We start from the raw sequence: 14,835 nt of genomic DNA, 5'->3' as shown, positions 1-14,835 counted from the left end.
TTGTAATTGTGCTGCTATGAACATAAGAGTGTATACATTCTTCTGATTGGTGTTGAGTTTCTTAGGATATATTCCTAGAAGTGGGATGGCTGGGTCAAATGGCAGTTCCATGTTTAGTTTTTTGAGGACCCTCCACACTGTTTTCCGATTTCAATTCAATGTGCTCCTCTAGCCTAGGACTTCCCCATGAACTGCAGACCATTTTACCCACCCATGTCCTGGACATCTATCTCCACTTAGATGTTGGTGGCCGCAGATTCAGCATGTCCCCTGCCCCAGTCACACTTCCCTAAACCTGATCCTCTTCAACTCTTCTCCCCGTCTTCCCAGTCTTAAATGGAACACACTGTTCCAAAATTTCTAAGGGGCCCTGCTTTTTAAGGGGGGTGCCTTGTCAAGTTAGAACAGGCCCATCAAAATGCCCATGTTCCTGTCTGGGGAACTCTCTGGCCAAGCCAGAGGGAATATGCGCACAACCCCATGCTTTGTAACCACAGACATTGTTAACAATGTATGGTAAGTCCTCACTTAATGTTGTAGCTAGGCTCTGCAACTTTAAGTGAAAGTACACTTCATAAAACCAGGGCTTCCACCAGCTAATTGATATAAACCAGAGTTCCTTCCTATGGCATCTCACCAACATTACAATAATATGTTTAACGAAACGGCATTATTCGAGGGCCTGTTGTACAAAAGTCATTCTTCTATTTCAGAACAGGCCACTCTTTTCCTTGTTCATCTCTTCCCTTCATGGTAGATACCCCTGGAATATTCTAAGAGTCTGGGCTATGGCCGTCTCTCTCTGTCCATCATCCTCATGATGACCTATGATTAAATAACATTCCAGGTCAGGCCATTCTTATTCTATTATATTCTATTTACTTACTTACCTACTTACTTATCTATTTTTTTGCCATAATCATACGGTGTATATTTCTATACTGAATAAAATCTAGCTCTGGAAAGCCTCTTGGTCAGAGTGGCAAAAATGACCTCTTTGACTGCCGAACCTTCCAGGTCAGTGGAAACTAAAGAGACAACTAAATGCACTGTGACCCTAGGCTGGGCAGAGAAATAACATTAATGGGACAACGGAAAAAGTTTGAATAAGGTCAAAAGGTTAGATTACAGTATTGTATCTATACAATCTATGTTAATTTCCTGATTTTTATCATTATACTGTGGTTATACAAGCAAATCTTGTTTTTGTAGAAAAACACCACTGAAGTCTTTAAAGAGGCATTATGTCTGCAACTTCCCCTCATATATTCCAGGGAAAAAAGTGTATGTGTGCACATGTGTGCACACACACTTGGAGGGAAAGGGGGTGAATGGTAAAGCAAGGTAGTAAACCATTATTTGGGCAATCTTGAAAGGCATAGGTCATAGAACAACTCTTGTACCATTTCCCCCACATTTTTTGCAATCAAATTATTTCAAAATCAGAAGTTTTTAAAAAATTATCTTGACAGGTGGGAGAGCTAACCAGGAGGAGATCTCCAAACTTGGAATACTTCTGGGCCCTCTGAGTTCAGTCTGTTCCAAACCCAAGTCCGATTGTTGGGTTTCTAAGGACACTGAGTTCTCCTCTTCCTTCCGGCCAGATTTCCCCTAAAGTCCTGTCACTTAGCAGAACAGACAGAATGTTTTCTTCTCCTGGCTGAGCTCCCTGGTTACCTGAAAGCTCAGGTCTAGGTCTTTTCCCAGATTCCGTCCTGCAGCAGCCTCTGTGGAAGCCTGCGTTCCTCTTTGATATGTCACTGTGATGCACTTTTTCTCTCTACTGAAGAGAGAGATGCCGGGTTTATCCACTGCAACATGTGTCAGTCAGGATAGAGTAGGTTATGCTGCAGTAATAAGCTGCCCCTGAAGTTCAGTTTACTCAACACAATAAAAGGCGATTTATCACTCATGCTACATATGCAGTCTGGTGTGCTAGGGGTTTTCTGCCCCTCCATTAGCCAGGCTTCTTGAGTGACTGAAGTTTGTTTCTAAAAGAGACGAATGTTGCTTACACTTACACTTCACAATCCTACATTGTGTGAGAAGAGGTAGATGTATTTGTAACATCCCTGATGATTCTCACAGTGCTGCCTCTTAGCAGTTAACAGAGTGAGAGACATTGGCCAAGAGCATTTCCTCCTCTGAGACTTTCCTGCCCTCTGACTCCCTGTCCCCCAGCTCCCAACTGTGACCGGCAGAGGCTTCCTTCCTGCCCTAGCACCCTTCTGCTATTGTTACCTTGTGATTTTGTCTGTTGGATATGTTTTTATGAACGCCACAAATGCTTATTGGACGCCTACATCAATAGAGGGCACCTGTCCTTTGTCAGACACTGTCCTAGGTTCAGGGAGATAAGGATCAATCCCACTTTGACTCTGCCCTCCTGGCATCTCCTGACTGGTCATGAAGAGAGAGAAGAAAAGAGACACTTTAAATTTAGAGGGCAGAGCTAAGCACAGATACTGGACCTTTAGAGGGTGAGAAGAGACCACCTGATCCTTTTGGGAAGAGGGAGGTGGAGAGCGGAGGGACGAAGTGGGAGACAGCCCTCTGCTCCATGTAAACGCTGCCCAGGTTCTCCATTTGTCATTTTCTCTGGCTGAGAACAGGGCAGATGATGCCAAATGTGCCAGTGGGTGGAGTTAGAAGTAGTGGTTTCAGGGCTATCAATGTGATCTGTTTGGCACACAAGAAATATTTATTAGGCATCCGCTGTAATACTAAGGTTAATTCTACTTACGTTTGGTTGATACTTTATAAATCAGGTTCCCCTGAAAATCACTGGCTCCTTTCACAGATGAGGACACTGAGGCATATGACTTGTTGGGGTCCTTCAAGGTCCAACGGCACAACTTAGAACCCAGGGTCCTGATTCCCCACCCGGCACGTCCCACTGCGCCATCCTGCTGTGACCTTGTTGGAGACCCTGCCTGCCCGAGCATCCCGCAGTCGAGCGGAGAGTTATTCCCGCTCCTGTGATGGATGTGGTGCAGTCATGTTGATTTCATCACAGCCTCTGTCGTGCCTGAGCAGGTGACTCTAGAGCTCCCTGTTCTCTGGCTTCCTGTTGGACTAGTAATGAGAATGAGCAATGCAAGATAAGAGCACCCTTTCCGGGGGTACCATATATACTCCAGGAGATCACAGCTGCCAAACAGATGCTCTGCTGACTCACAGCTGCCAGTGAATAGCCAGCTCTGCGTGATGTAATTGCTGGGAGACTCGGCAGGATGGGAGAGTGAAGAAGGGGCCGGCTCCCGTCTCTCTCGGCAGAATTCTCTGGTCTGCTGCAACCTGCAGCCGAGGATGGGATGCTGAGTCTCCGGGACCAGCACGTGGACATGTGAGGGCAGGCCAACTGTCTTATCATTTTCATTTGCTGAAATTTGGAAAGATTTCTGGTCTTGTGCTAGCCTTCCATTGGTTAAATGAGATAATGTATGTAGAACCCTTGGCACATGGTAAGTGGGCAATACATGGTAACTTCTGTAATAGTAATAATTGCAGTAATAATGAATTACTGAAATAATAGGGCAATAGCATTAGAGCAATGACTCTTTAATAATGATGGTAATTATACACGTAATAACAGTATAGCAATCAGTGGCCTGGGGTGGGGGTTTTGTCTGAGTGCTTCTCCCAGTGACACATGATAATAAAAAGCAGACTTGCCCTGGTGAAGTGGTTCAGTCGGTTGGAGCATCACCCCATACACCAAAAGGTTGCAGGTTTGATTCCCAGTCAGGGCACATACCTAGGTCTTGGGTTTGATCCCTGGTTGGGCATGTATAGGAGGCAACCAATCGATGTTTCTCTCTATCCCACCCCCCCCTCAAATCAATAAAAACATCTTTGGATGAGGATTAAAAAAAAAGGCAGACTCCATCAGAACTCTCTTTACTTTCCACCTAGTTTTGCTATAAACCTAAAACTACTCTGAAAAATAAGGTCAATTAAAAAAATGTTTAAAGAGGAGGACAAAGAGAGTAGATTGATGATAAGTTGGCGTTATTATTTTTCAGTTCTCAAAAGAATACACTCCTTTGTTGCTTCCACCCATTTCTTCCACCCCACCCTTGGTACACCACCAACAATAATGGTTATTTTTAAATTGGCTGTGCAGATATTCAAATAAGTAGCATGTTAAAGAGACAGTCAAGTTGTTAGTCAAGTTGTTAGTCCCATGATGCTCAGTTGGTCAGTGTTTCTCTATACGGAACTGGTATAACTGGCCTCCAAGTACGGCTGGGACTGAAAGCCAAAGGTGTTGGGTGTGTGGCTCCCTCCATTGAGTGAGGCAGGCACATCAGCTCCCCTCACCGTGCGGCTGAGCAGCATGGCAACGAGAGGGCCCTGCAGAGGGCACCTACCCCACCCTAGCACCTAGGGAGATGTCCCTAATCCACAAAGCAGGGCAAGTCTTGTGCCCAGTGGGTTGGCTTCCTTTCCTTTGCTTAATAAAAGGTCTCTTTCCCTCGAGTAGGAAAATGCCCAGCTAATCAGAGAAGTGGAAGTAGACAGGGTCTCTGCGCTCTCCGAGGACCAGGTGCAGGCCATCAAGCAGCTCTGGCTGGACCCAGGAATCCAGGAGTGTTACGACAGGAGGAGGGAGTACCAGCTCTCAGACTCTGCCAAATAGTGAGTACAGAGCCTCAGCAGGCTGCCCCGCGCTCTCAGGCAAGCATGCTGCATGTACCTCACAGAAGCTTCCCACCTAAAACCGGCAGTCTCCCCGTGGATCCCAGATTTCTCTCCTTGCCCATACCCACCTGTCCCAGCCATGTCCCGAGCCTCTGTCCTTTTCAATGAGGCGAAAGCAAATGTGGTGTTCCCTTGGTGGAACTGATCTCATTTGGGGTGCTGAAATGATCTTAGAGGAGGACTGCATCTGCTTCTGGCTTCTACTTTCCTCCTCTCCACACCTCTTTGCCTTCGGATTTCCTGATCAGTAGACCCAAGGTCCAATTATCCTAAAATCTAAAAATCAGAGTTTAGATCTCAATGCTATAGGCCGGCAATAGCTGGTCATGTGCTGCCCTCTAGTGGGCAAGACCCAGGGAGGAAGTTCAATCTGGGAGCTCTTGGTTTATTAACAACTTGCAAAGGCCTACACACTATTTTTTTTTTTTATCCATAAAGCTCAAGTTTTAAATGTTATCTTTAGAGTAAAAAAATTAGATGGGCCTGCATGCAAAGGGTCCCAGGGAGATGACCAGAATTTCATTTTCTTAAGAATTTCCTGAGGCAGTGCCTCAGCCAGACAAATCACTGGACAATCTGAATCTCAGTCCTTCTTCAAGAGACAATTCCTGCAGCTCAGCTCTTTGCCCCTCGGACCATATCACCTTCCATCTTCTGAGGGCTCCGAAGTCCTTTCCCGAGACGTCCCCTTCCCTTCAGGTGCTGTCATTGCCCTCGGAGCTGGTGTGGGCGGTGGGGATCCACTCCCATCACCTGGACCAGGCAGTGAGCAGGAGAGGAAGCTGAAATCTTACCTTTGGGGTTGGTCCCAGGCTGAATGTTTAATCCATTAATCCAGGTTTGCACAGTTGATCTGAGCTCAGGAACATTTAGGTGCAAAGCAGGAAAGGAAATACAAGGAGTCCCGCTAAGGTGTTGGGACTTCAGAAAAGAGGCAGAAGGAAGGGAGGCAGTTTCCCAAAGAGGACGGCAGACTGCGGGTGACAGCTGGGACAGCCTGGTCGGCCATGGCATCCCGGTATCTTCCTGGACAGAGCCTAGCATCACTTGCTGAGGCTCTTGATGTGGATCCATTTGGAAAAGACCCATTGGAGGCACCATAAAATTCAACAGAGCCCTGAAATCTGGGGCAGCAAGTATGAGAAGAACATTGAAAGTGACTAGATTGGTGGACAGAGTTGCAGCAGACAGTTGCCCCGTCTTTGGAACTGGGGAGACTAGAGACAACTGCATTTTCTTAGGCCAGGTCAGTGGTTGTCATCTGCTCTGCTGGTCACGTCTGATTATTTGGACAGGTATTCACTGCACAAAATGTGAGGTGTGCCTGCCACGGACCAGGCACTTTGGTGAGGGTGGCAGGTACAACCAGTGCTCTCTGATGTCAAGGAACATTACTTACACCTGTCTTGTTTCTGGTGGAACTAGACAGGTATAAGTAAAAAAACTACACATATGGAAGTCAGTGACAATTAGCCTTGGGGTCACTTATTGGGACACAGGGTAGTTTGCAGTAGGCTGCTGGGCTCGGAATCAACTCTGTCATTGACCAGGGCCTGAGTTAGTTGTTTTACTAAAAAAAAAATTTTTTAAGCCTTAAAAAAGGCATTTTTAAGTGCCCTCTTATTTTACCTCAGAAAAATGATATACTGTAAGCTCAGAGATTTCATATATGGCAAAAATAATCCAAGACAAATTTTGGTTTATTTTAGATGTTTAATTTCCCCATGTAACAGGAAAACCTTTCTCATTGTTATTTCGAACTTCCTGTTGGCCTGTTTTATGCTTGTGTTTTCTTAAAAACTCCAGTTCACTCAGCAAAGTGCCGGAGAGCAGCATCCTCAGCCAATGTTCTAGGATGAGTGTGGGAGGGGAAGGGCCTTTGGAAGGCAGGGGGTTAGACTCTACTGTTCCTCTTCCTCTGGCCATGATGGGCTAGAACCAGTCGGAAGTGATGCAGTGATCCACAGGTTTCCCGAAGGCTCATATGGGATCCTGATCCACATTCCTTCTGAAATAATTGCAGGAGGGCTGGCTCTCAGAGTCATTGATGGACCCCAGGAATCTGAGTGGGGGTGGCTCTGAGCTGGGGTGACTTCCTGGAGTGGGATGAACACTTCTCCATTCTGTAAAATGAGTCTCAGCAACTTGTTCTCTGATATTGCAGTTACCTGACTGATATTGACCGGATCGCCTTGCCGTCATATGTGCCGACGCAGCAAGATGTGCTTCGTGTTCGCGTGCCCACAACTGGCATCATCGAGTATCCGTTTGACCTGGAAAACATCATCTTTCGGTAAGAATGTCCCCCTGGTACAGTCCATTAAGAATTTGTCTGTGCAGGTTTGGAAGTCCCCCAAAGGGTTCTTATCTTTCAGGGCAATGGGCCCTCTCCATCACTGGGTTTTTAGAATTGTGGTCGGTGTCAAGGGCTAGAATAGGGAGGAACCCACCTTTCTCTTCACTCTGGATGCTGCCCCTTCTTCCCTGTAAAGATGTGTAAGTGCCCTCTGTCCCATTTGGGAAAGATGTCAGGGGTCAGGCAGGCCTTTGCACGTCTATAAAAGAGCATGCACTTCCGGAGGGCGAGGGGCCCTGTCTAAAGAGATGGCTGCCGCACAGGGACGCCAGCCGCTGGGGGACAAAATGCAGGCTCACTGTGACCAGATCCTCTAATTAGATAACAAATGTTCTAAGTGAAACAGCCGGTATTTTAAATGTTAACTCAAAAGCTCTTCAAAACACTATGTTAGCCAAAGAAAAACATCTACATAGCAGAGGCCTGCCTGACCCCTGGATGTAGCATTCAAGCTTGGGATCGATCCTATGGCTACGAGGCCCTGCAATCTTTCCCATGTGCGACAGAGGGCACTTACACATCTTTACAGGGAAGAAGGGGCAGCATCCACCTAATGGAGAAAGGATTTGTGGATAAATCAGAGGCATGGAAACAGGAAGGAGCAAAGGCCTGGAGGAAGCTGAGTGGACCTGGAAGACTGGCTGCCGTTCTGCCCCTTTGGTGGCTGGTGCCTGGCCCTCCAGTGGGTAGAGCAATGCCCAGGGGAGGCCTGTGCTTTCCGCCTGGACAATTGCAGCTTCTGAACCTGAGTGACCTTTGCACCTGCTTTCAGTAACGTCACTTACACTCCGTCCTCCTCTGCGGGGAAACGCCTGGTGGTTCCTCATTGTCAAAAGCAGTGGTGCTCAAACCTTTCAGTCTCAGGACCCCTTTTCACTCCTGAAGATCGCAGAGGAAGCCAAGACGTACTGATTTCCCTGGTGGAATGAGCACACCCTCCTCCAGAGCCACGAACCCAGCCTTTGAGACCTGTGTTTCTGTTGGACAGGATGGTGGATGTGGGTGGCCAGCGATCTGAAAGGCGGAAGTGGATCCACTGCTTTGAGAGCGTCACCTCCATCATATTCTTGGTTGCGCTGAGTGAATACGACCAGGTCCTGGCTGAGTGTGACAATGAGGTATGCCAGGGGGGGAGTGTGGGGAGCTGTGGAAGACAGAGACCTACTTTTGTAGTTTGCAAAAAGCCAGCTGGCTCTGCCATTAGACTCTATGCCTGATGTTAAATTGTCTTGCTACTCAAAGTATAGAAGCACGGGCGTCACCTGGATGCTTGTTAGAAATGTAGACTGAATACATCAGAATTTGCATTTTAGCAAGGTTCCAGGTGATGCCCATAAACACGTGAGGATCACTGACCTGGAAACCTGCTTCTCACACTTGGGTGCCACTGGAACTCCATGGGTACCTGACAGAGAAGCCTGGTGGATGGAGTGTGCGGCCTGAGCGTGGCATCTAATCAAATGTGCTCCAGCGGTGGAGCCTCTCAGCCCTGGCTGCACACTGAAAGCCCTCGGGGAGTTTTGAAAAAGTACCATCCTTTGGACCCCACAGCAGAGGTTCCTACTGCTGGGTTGGAGTTGAGGTATCTTTTCCAAGTCCCCTAGGCATGCTCATGTGCAGTCAGAGTTGACCAATGCTACTTCTAGCAAACTTTACCTGAGAATAGGCATCCTCACCTGCAGGGCCTCCCCTAGTCCCCAGCTGGGCTGGCTGTTTGGGGGCCTCCTGGAAGGCACGAGCTTGGGCAGCTGGGACTGACCCACCCGCCAGATGTTCAGTGCCCTCCACGGGGTCCGCTACGCTGCCTGGCCAGTGACACTGACCACCACAGGCACTTCTCTGTGAGGATGGGGCAGTTTCTGCAGGATACCCTCATCCTCCCGTCGTCTTCCCCCCTACCTCTTGACCCTGTTGAAAAATGCCTCTTGCTTCTAGGGCATGAAAGTAAATCAGTTAAGAGCTCTATCCAGGATTAGGTAATAACCATGAACAAATAATATCTTGTTTCTTGAGAGCAGAATTTTCTCTAAGGAGCACAGTTACATTAGCTAATTAGTGGACGATCAACCCATTTACTAGTGTCATTGTGCAAACAAGAATAGAAGCTTTGGCTGCCACTGAGCTCTTCAGTGGAAAAATTTTTTTAAAAGGAAAGCCCTCGAGTTACCAATATGAAACATTAGCTCCAAATTTGTCTCAGGAAACGCAAAAGATTAGTCAGGTGGACAAGAACTTCAGCCTGACGTGCTAAAAAAACTGAACATTTTCTCCTCTCTTAAAAAACACAGGTATTTGGAGAAAAACAAAGTGGTTGCCACTCTAGACTCTTCCCTCTGGTTGTAGATATGAGTTGCATCCTCTCATTGTGCTGTATAGGCATCACTGTTTTCATATGTTGTAGTTTCTTAGGGGTTATTATTGATAAGATCATAATAAATTTTAAAGAAGCTTTAAAAGGAAGAGGGATTTCCTGTCTGGCAATAAATTCCATATCTTAATCCCTCAAAATATATTGAACAGGACTATGAACCCATGTTTCTGAGAGTCGTGGGAAAACAGAAACTTATGGCACATCCCTCCCAAGTATTTCTATTGAGCACAAATCTAGATAAGATTTGTACATGCCCTGTCTGCTCTCCATAAATCAGGAAGTTACTATTTTACTGTCCTGCATAATTTCCACCAGGTCCTACTACTATCCAGGCTTGGGAAAGTATTTAAATGTTGTAAATAAGTATCCTCACCCATACATTAGAGATCCCGATCCCCTTGCCAGCACACCGGTATCAACTGCATGGGAGGTGTGCACAGGTGCGCTGGGCCCCTTCTCTCCGGCGTTTCTAAAGGTGGTGGCCCTGCTGAAGAGCCAGTCTTCCTCTCTTTGTCCCCCGACTTCTGACACAAAGTCTGGAGGCCACACCCAACAGAATGGGTGTCCCAGGGCTGACGCTGTGAACAGTCCTAATAATGACACATAAAACTTCTGTCAAATCCGGGCAAGAACCTTCCTTTTCCACGTTGCACAAAAGCCTTTCTGATACCTTACATGTTAATTTGTGCTAGAGTTGAGGCGTGATTAGAGAGGGTGGGGATGGGGGTGTTCACCAGCTTTGGCAAGGACAGTGACCCCCAGACTCCAGCTGGGTGAGGGGGCAGAGGGATAGAACCAGTGATGTGACTTGTGTCCCAAGTACCGCTTTTCTTTCTAGTTAACCCTAAGTGCCTCTTTCTCTCCCTTAGAACCGCATGGAAGAGAGCAAAGCCCTATTTAAAACCATTATCACCTACCCCTGGTTTCTGAACTCATCCGTGATTTTGTTCTTAAACAAGAAGGATCTTCTGGAAGAGAAAATCATGTACTCTCATCTAATTAGCTATTTCCCAGAATACACAGGTAGGTCTCCACCTTGCTGACATTAGTCCAGAGTTCTAATGGCTCCCAGGGACTAGATGGTCTGCCTCTAATGGACTTCCTCACCATTCCCACCTCCACACATGCTAGCCCTTTGCTATCCAGTTTGTTCCCCAAGACCCAGCTCAGGCAAGTCCTCCAACCCTCACCCCATCCCCAGCAGGTGCACCTCCCTCTCTCCCCAGTCGGCTCCTGATGGCAGAGACTGTGCCTGACTTACCATTGATTGCACTCCCAGTTGGTCAGAGCACCTGGCACTTCTTATGAGTAGGTTAAAGTGTGGCAGCTCCTTTGCAGACACAGGGTGGACACTAGGTTCCTCGTCTACATGATCCATCCAAGGCAGGGGGGTTCGTGACCCACTGCTAATGATTTTTGGTACCGTAGGTCTCAAATATTACCAAGTCTGACATTGATAGTTAGAGGAGCAGTGTTTTAGAACTCTCCTTTTTCCTTGTACTGTGCTGGCCATGGAGTATAGCACCCACGAGCTTTAAAATCAGACATGGATGCCTAACAATGTTAGTTCCCATATTCTCCCTCTTCCCTCTCCTAGCTCACTGCTGCCTGCTGAGTTAGTAAGAGTGATCTCTCTTCAAAAGGGGTCCAAGTCAGAAAGCTAATTTGGGACACTGTGCTTCAACACATTGCCTCAAATACAAGTTTTAGGTACCAGGGAAACTATTTCCTAGAACTAAGATAGCTTAAGGAAAGATCCCAAATAAGAACAAGAGGACACTGAAATTAATTTGGGGGAGTACCTGGTGGTGAGTGGCATCTTTCTTCTTTATCCCTCTAACTGTGCTCGGAACCAGGACCGAAGCAAGACGTCAAAGCCGCCAGAGACTTTATCCTGAAGCTCTATCAGGACCAGAACCCGGACAAGGAGAAGGTCATCTACTCCCACTTCACGTGCGCCACGGACACGGAGAACATCCGCTTTGTCTTCGCTGCCGTCAAGGACACCATCCTCCAGCTGAACCTGAGGGAGTTCAACCTCGTCTAAACGCTGCTGCCCACACCTCGCCAACCAGAGACGGGATTCACTAGCCCCTCGCTTTCCTTCTGAGAGCTTGACATGCGCCATCCCAGCTCCCTGGGCAGTACCGCACCAAGTCCGCCCTGCAGGCCACAGGGACGGAGATGGGCCACGGAGCTTGTAAGACATTTGAATTTAGCAAAACTTTTTCAAAGTCTTGATTTCAAAATTGTTTTTATATTTCCTTTCTTGACTTTCGGCTTAAGATTTTGTGTAGTGATTGAGTTTGAGGTTTTATAGAATTTTTTAAAAAGCCATCATAATTTACTGTTTTTTTAAAGAAATAAATTTAAGTGTGTTTGTTAATTTAGAGATCATGCTTTGAGACCACTAGAATTAATTTGTGTAACTTTGTTTTAAAAAATAAGTTTTAAGCTTTCTTATTATAGCTTGTAATTTTGAGAGCATTTTAAATTGTTTTTCTCTCTTTATGCTGAAAAGTGTGATGCTTTTAACATGCCACCAAAGATTTTTTTAAAACGGTTATTTTTTTGTGCTAACTTTTTAAGTCAAATTAATGACTATGTTGATATCTAATTTGGTTTTCCACATTTGGATCACCATGAAGCCAAAGCTGACATAAGGTAAATGGGCTCCACATAGCACCTATGTTATCCTGGTGAAAAGTGTATGTGACCAGGCCTTATAAACTTATGAAATGGCTAAAAGCCACAACTGTTTAACAAATGTAATGTAACCCTGCCAGAGGTCTGATGGCCATCACAGATGTGCTGTCTGCACCACGTGGGCCGTGCCTTTCTGAGGAGGCTAAGAATACACCATTCTGCCATTAGCGTTGTACATTGTGTTTCTTTGAGCTCATGGTTCTGCTCCAAAAGAAAAATGCTGTCACCTAACAGTTAACTACTCAGAAACTTACTACATGTCCTTGTGGGCGAGGAAACGCAATTTTGCCCCTACCTTCTTGGTTTGGGGCTGGGACCTGTTCCTATAATAGGAGAGAGATTAGCAGGAGAAAAGATTAATACATGCCTGCCTCCTGTAACCATGGGAGACACCCAGGGAAACTGAGTCACTCCCTGAAAGTGGCCCAGGCCGTCACCTTAATGTTGGGGGGTGGGAAAGACCTGTTACCATGAAAAGCACAGTAAACGGGGTAGGGTTGATTTGCAGATTTAAGTTGGAGCCTTCTATGAGTTTCATCTACTGTAGAGTCGTTCTCTTCCAGGTATGGAGAGGGAAACACCCTTACACATGGAGATTTCTCTTACAAATGTCAATTTCCTCTACGAAAGGGTCCCTACGTCTCCTATTTCTTAAAAATAATCAGCTCAAAAAAAAAAAAAACCCTTATGCCAAAGCGGCATAGTCTGGGTGGTGCACTCTGCTCCCCTGCAGTCTTACCTCTGAACCTTCACAGGAAACCCACAGTCCAGAGGCTGAGCTGATGGACAGCTGGGTTGTGTCCTTGGATGGGTCTCTTAATCTTGAGAAGAGGTCAGTTCAGTTAAATGGCTGTGTCTCATTTCAGGAGGCAGTGTTGCAGGTGGGCTCCCGAAGTGAGGCCTATAGGGTGGGGAGCACTCAAGATATTTAATAAAACGTGTTTCTGTGGAAACCAAGGGTAATAGTTGGAGCAATTATAAACTCATTCTGAGCCAGTCAGAAGGTCTCTAGATGAAGCATCTTTTGCAGTTTGAATGTCTCTGATGCCACCAGGTGTTCTGTCAACTTTCTGAGTGGCCCACACAACAGGCACAGGGAGTGTCCAAACAGGAGTCATTGGCATATCAGATTTCTAGGAATTTCATAAAATTTGTTCTTAGTGATTCTAAGTCAATAGAGTGGGGGGGAAAATTGGAAATGCTAATTTGTAGAGTTGTAGCCAGATTACCTGAGGAAACTAGAACTCAGGATCCAGCCCAGTTTACAGGTAGAAAACGAAACCTCAGACAGTTAGCAGGACTAGAATCAGACATCCCAAGATGCGTTATAGTTTCTACTGAAGCATCATTTTTCTCTCCATAATCATTATCCCCATGTTTACCAAAGATAATTACAGTATACTAATTTGTTTGCAAAATAAATCTAGTCTCAATAAACTTGGTTTGATGGTTTACATAGGTGCAGCAAGAATAGTGATTGACCAGATATAGGCATTTAAAAATCTGCTTTGGATACATGCAAAAAGATGAAACTAGACCACCAACTCACACCATATACAAAAATAAACTCAAAATGGATAAAGGACTTAAACGTAAGACGGGAAACCATAAAAATACTAGAGGAATCCACAGGCAACGAAATCGCAAACATATGCCAAAGGAATTTCTTCTCTGATACTGCTCCTAGGGCAATGGAAACTAAAGAGAAACAAATGGGACTACATCAAAATAAAAAGCTTTTGCATAGCAAAGGAAACCATCAACAAAACAACAAGAAAGCCCACTGCATGGGAGAACATATTTGCCAATGATATCACTGATAAGGGTTTAATCTCCAACATTTACAGGGAACTCATGCAACTTAACAAAAGGAAGATAAACAATCCAATCAAAAAATGGACAATGGACCTAAATAGACACTTTTTGAAAGAGGACATATAGAAGGCCAAAAGACATGAAAACATGCTCAAAGTCACTAATTATATGAGAGATGCAAATCAAAACGACAATGTGGTATCATCTCACACCTGTCAGAATGGCTATCATCAACAAATCAACAAACAACAACTGTTGGAGAGGATGCGGAGAAAAAGGAACCCTTCTGCACTGCTGGTGGGAATGCAGACTGGTGCAGCCACTGTGAAGAACAGTACGGAGTTTCCTCAAAACACTAAAAATGGAACTCCCATTTAACGCAGTGATTCCACTTCTAGGAATATATCCCAAGAAGCCAGAAACACCAATCAGAAAGGATATATGCACCCCTATGTTCGTAGCAGCACAATTCACCACAGCTAAGATTTGGAAACAGCCTAAGTGCCCATCAGCAGATGAGTGGATTAAAAAACTGTGGTACATCTACACAATGGAATACTACGCTGAGGTAATAAAGAAGGAATTATTGCCATTTGCAACAGCATGGATGGAACTGGAGAGCATTATGCTAAGTGAAATAAGCCAGTCAGAGAAAGATAAATACCACATGATCTCACTCATTTGTGGAATATAGAGAACAACATAGACTGATGAATAGGGACAGATCCAAAGACAGAGAAATAGCGATCAGACTATCAATCCCCAGAGGGAAACTGGGGGAGGAAGGGGGTAAGGGGGAGAGATCAACCAAAGGACGTGTATGCATGCATATAAGCCAAACCAATGGACACGGACAACAGGGGGATGAGAGCATGAGTGGACG

General features: G+C 45.8%; 1 protein-coding gene and 1 long non-coding RNA gene across 5 annotated transcripts in view; one reads left to right on the top strand and one right to left on the bottom strand.

Moving 5' to 3' along the window:
• GNA14 (G protein subunit alpha 14) overlaps positions 1 to 13,772 on the top strand; it is a 140,541-nt gene extending 126,769 nt beyond the window's left edge. For 3 of the 4 annotated variants that reach the window (XM_006086824.3, XM_023752401.1, XM_023752402.1), the window contains exons 3-7: positions 4,487 to 4,641; positions 6,869 to 6,997; positions 8,049 to 8,178; positions 10,301 to 10,454; positions 11,288 to 12,304. In XM_006086824.3, the coding sequence (XP_006086886.1) occupies positions 4,487 to 4,641; positions 6,869 to 6,997; positions 8,049 to 8,178; positions 10,301 to 10,454; positions 11,288 to 11,478 (759 nt within the window). In that variant the 3' untranslated portion in view covers positions 11,479 to 12,304. Of the gene's footprint in view, positions 1 to 4,486; positions 4,642 to 6,868; positions 6,998 to 8,048; positions 8,179 to 10,300; positions 10,455 to 11,287; positions 12,305 to 13,596 lie in introns of those variants that run through there. The other variant, XR_002828741.1, reaches the window with a different exon arrangement.
• LOC102424063 lies at positions 6,773 to 11,368 on the bottom strand. The gene is made up of 5 exons (XR_001347796.2): positions 11,234 to 11,368; positions 9,805 to 10,021; positions 8,030 to 8,204; positions 7,846 to 7,939; positions 6,773 to 6,977 (listed from the first exon to the last, which is right to left on the bottom strand). It is a non-coding gene; the product is annotated as an uncharacterized LOC102424063 (long non-coding RNA).
• Positions 13,773 to 14,835: the final 1,063 nt, after the last annotated feature.

This window comes from Myotis lucifugus, unplaced genomic scaffold, assembly GCF_000147115.1.
Source record: "Myotis lucifugus unplaced genomic scaffold, Myoluc2.0 scaffold_31, whole genome shotgun sequence".
Taxonomy (NCBI): Eukaryota; Metazoa; Chordata; class Mammalia; order Chiroptera; family Vespertilionidae; genus Myotis; species Myotis lucifugus.
The sequence above is the reverse complement of the archived record's forward strand: the minus strand, read 5'-3'. Positions and strand labels throughout refer to the sequence as shown.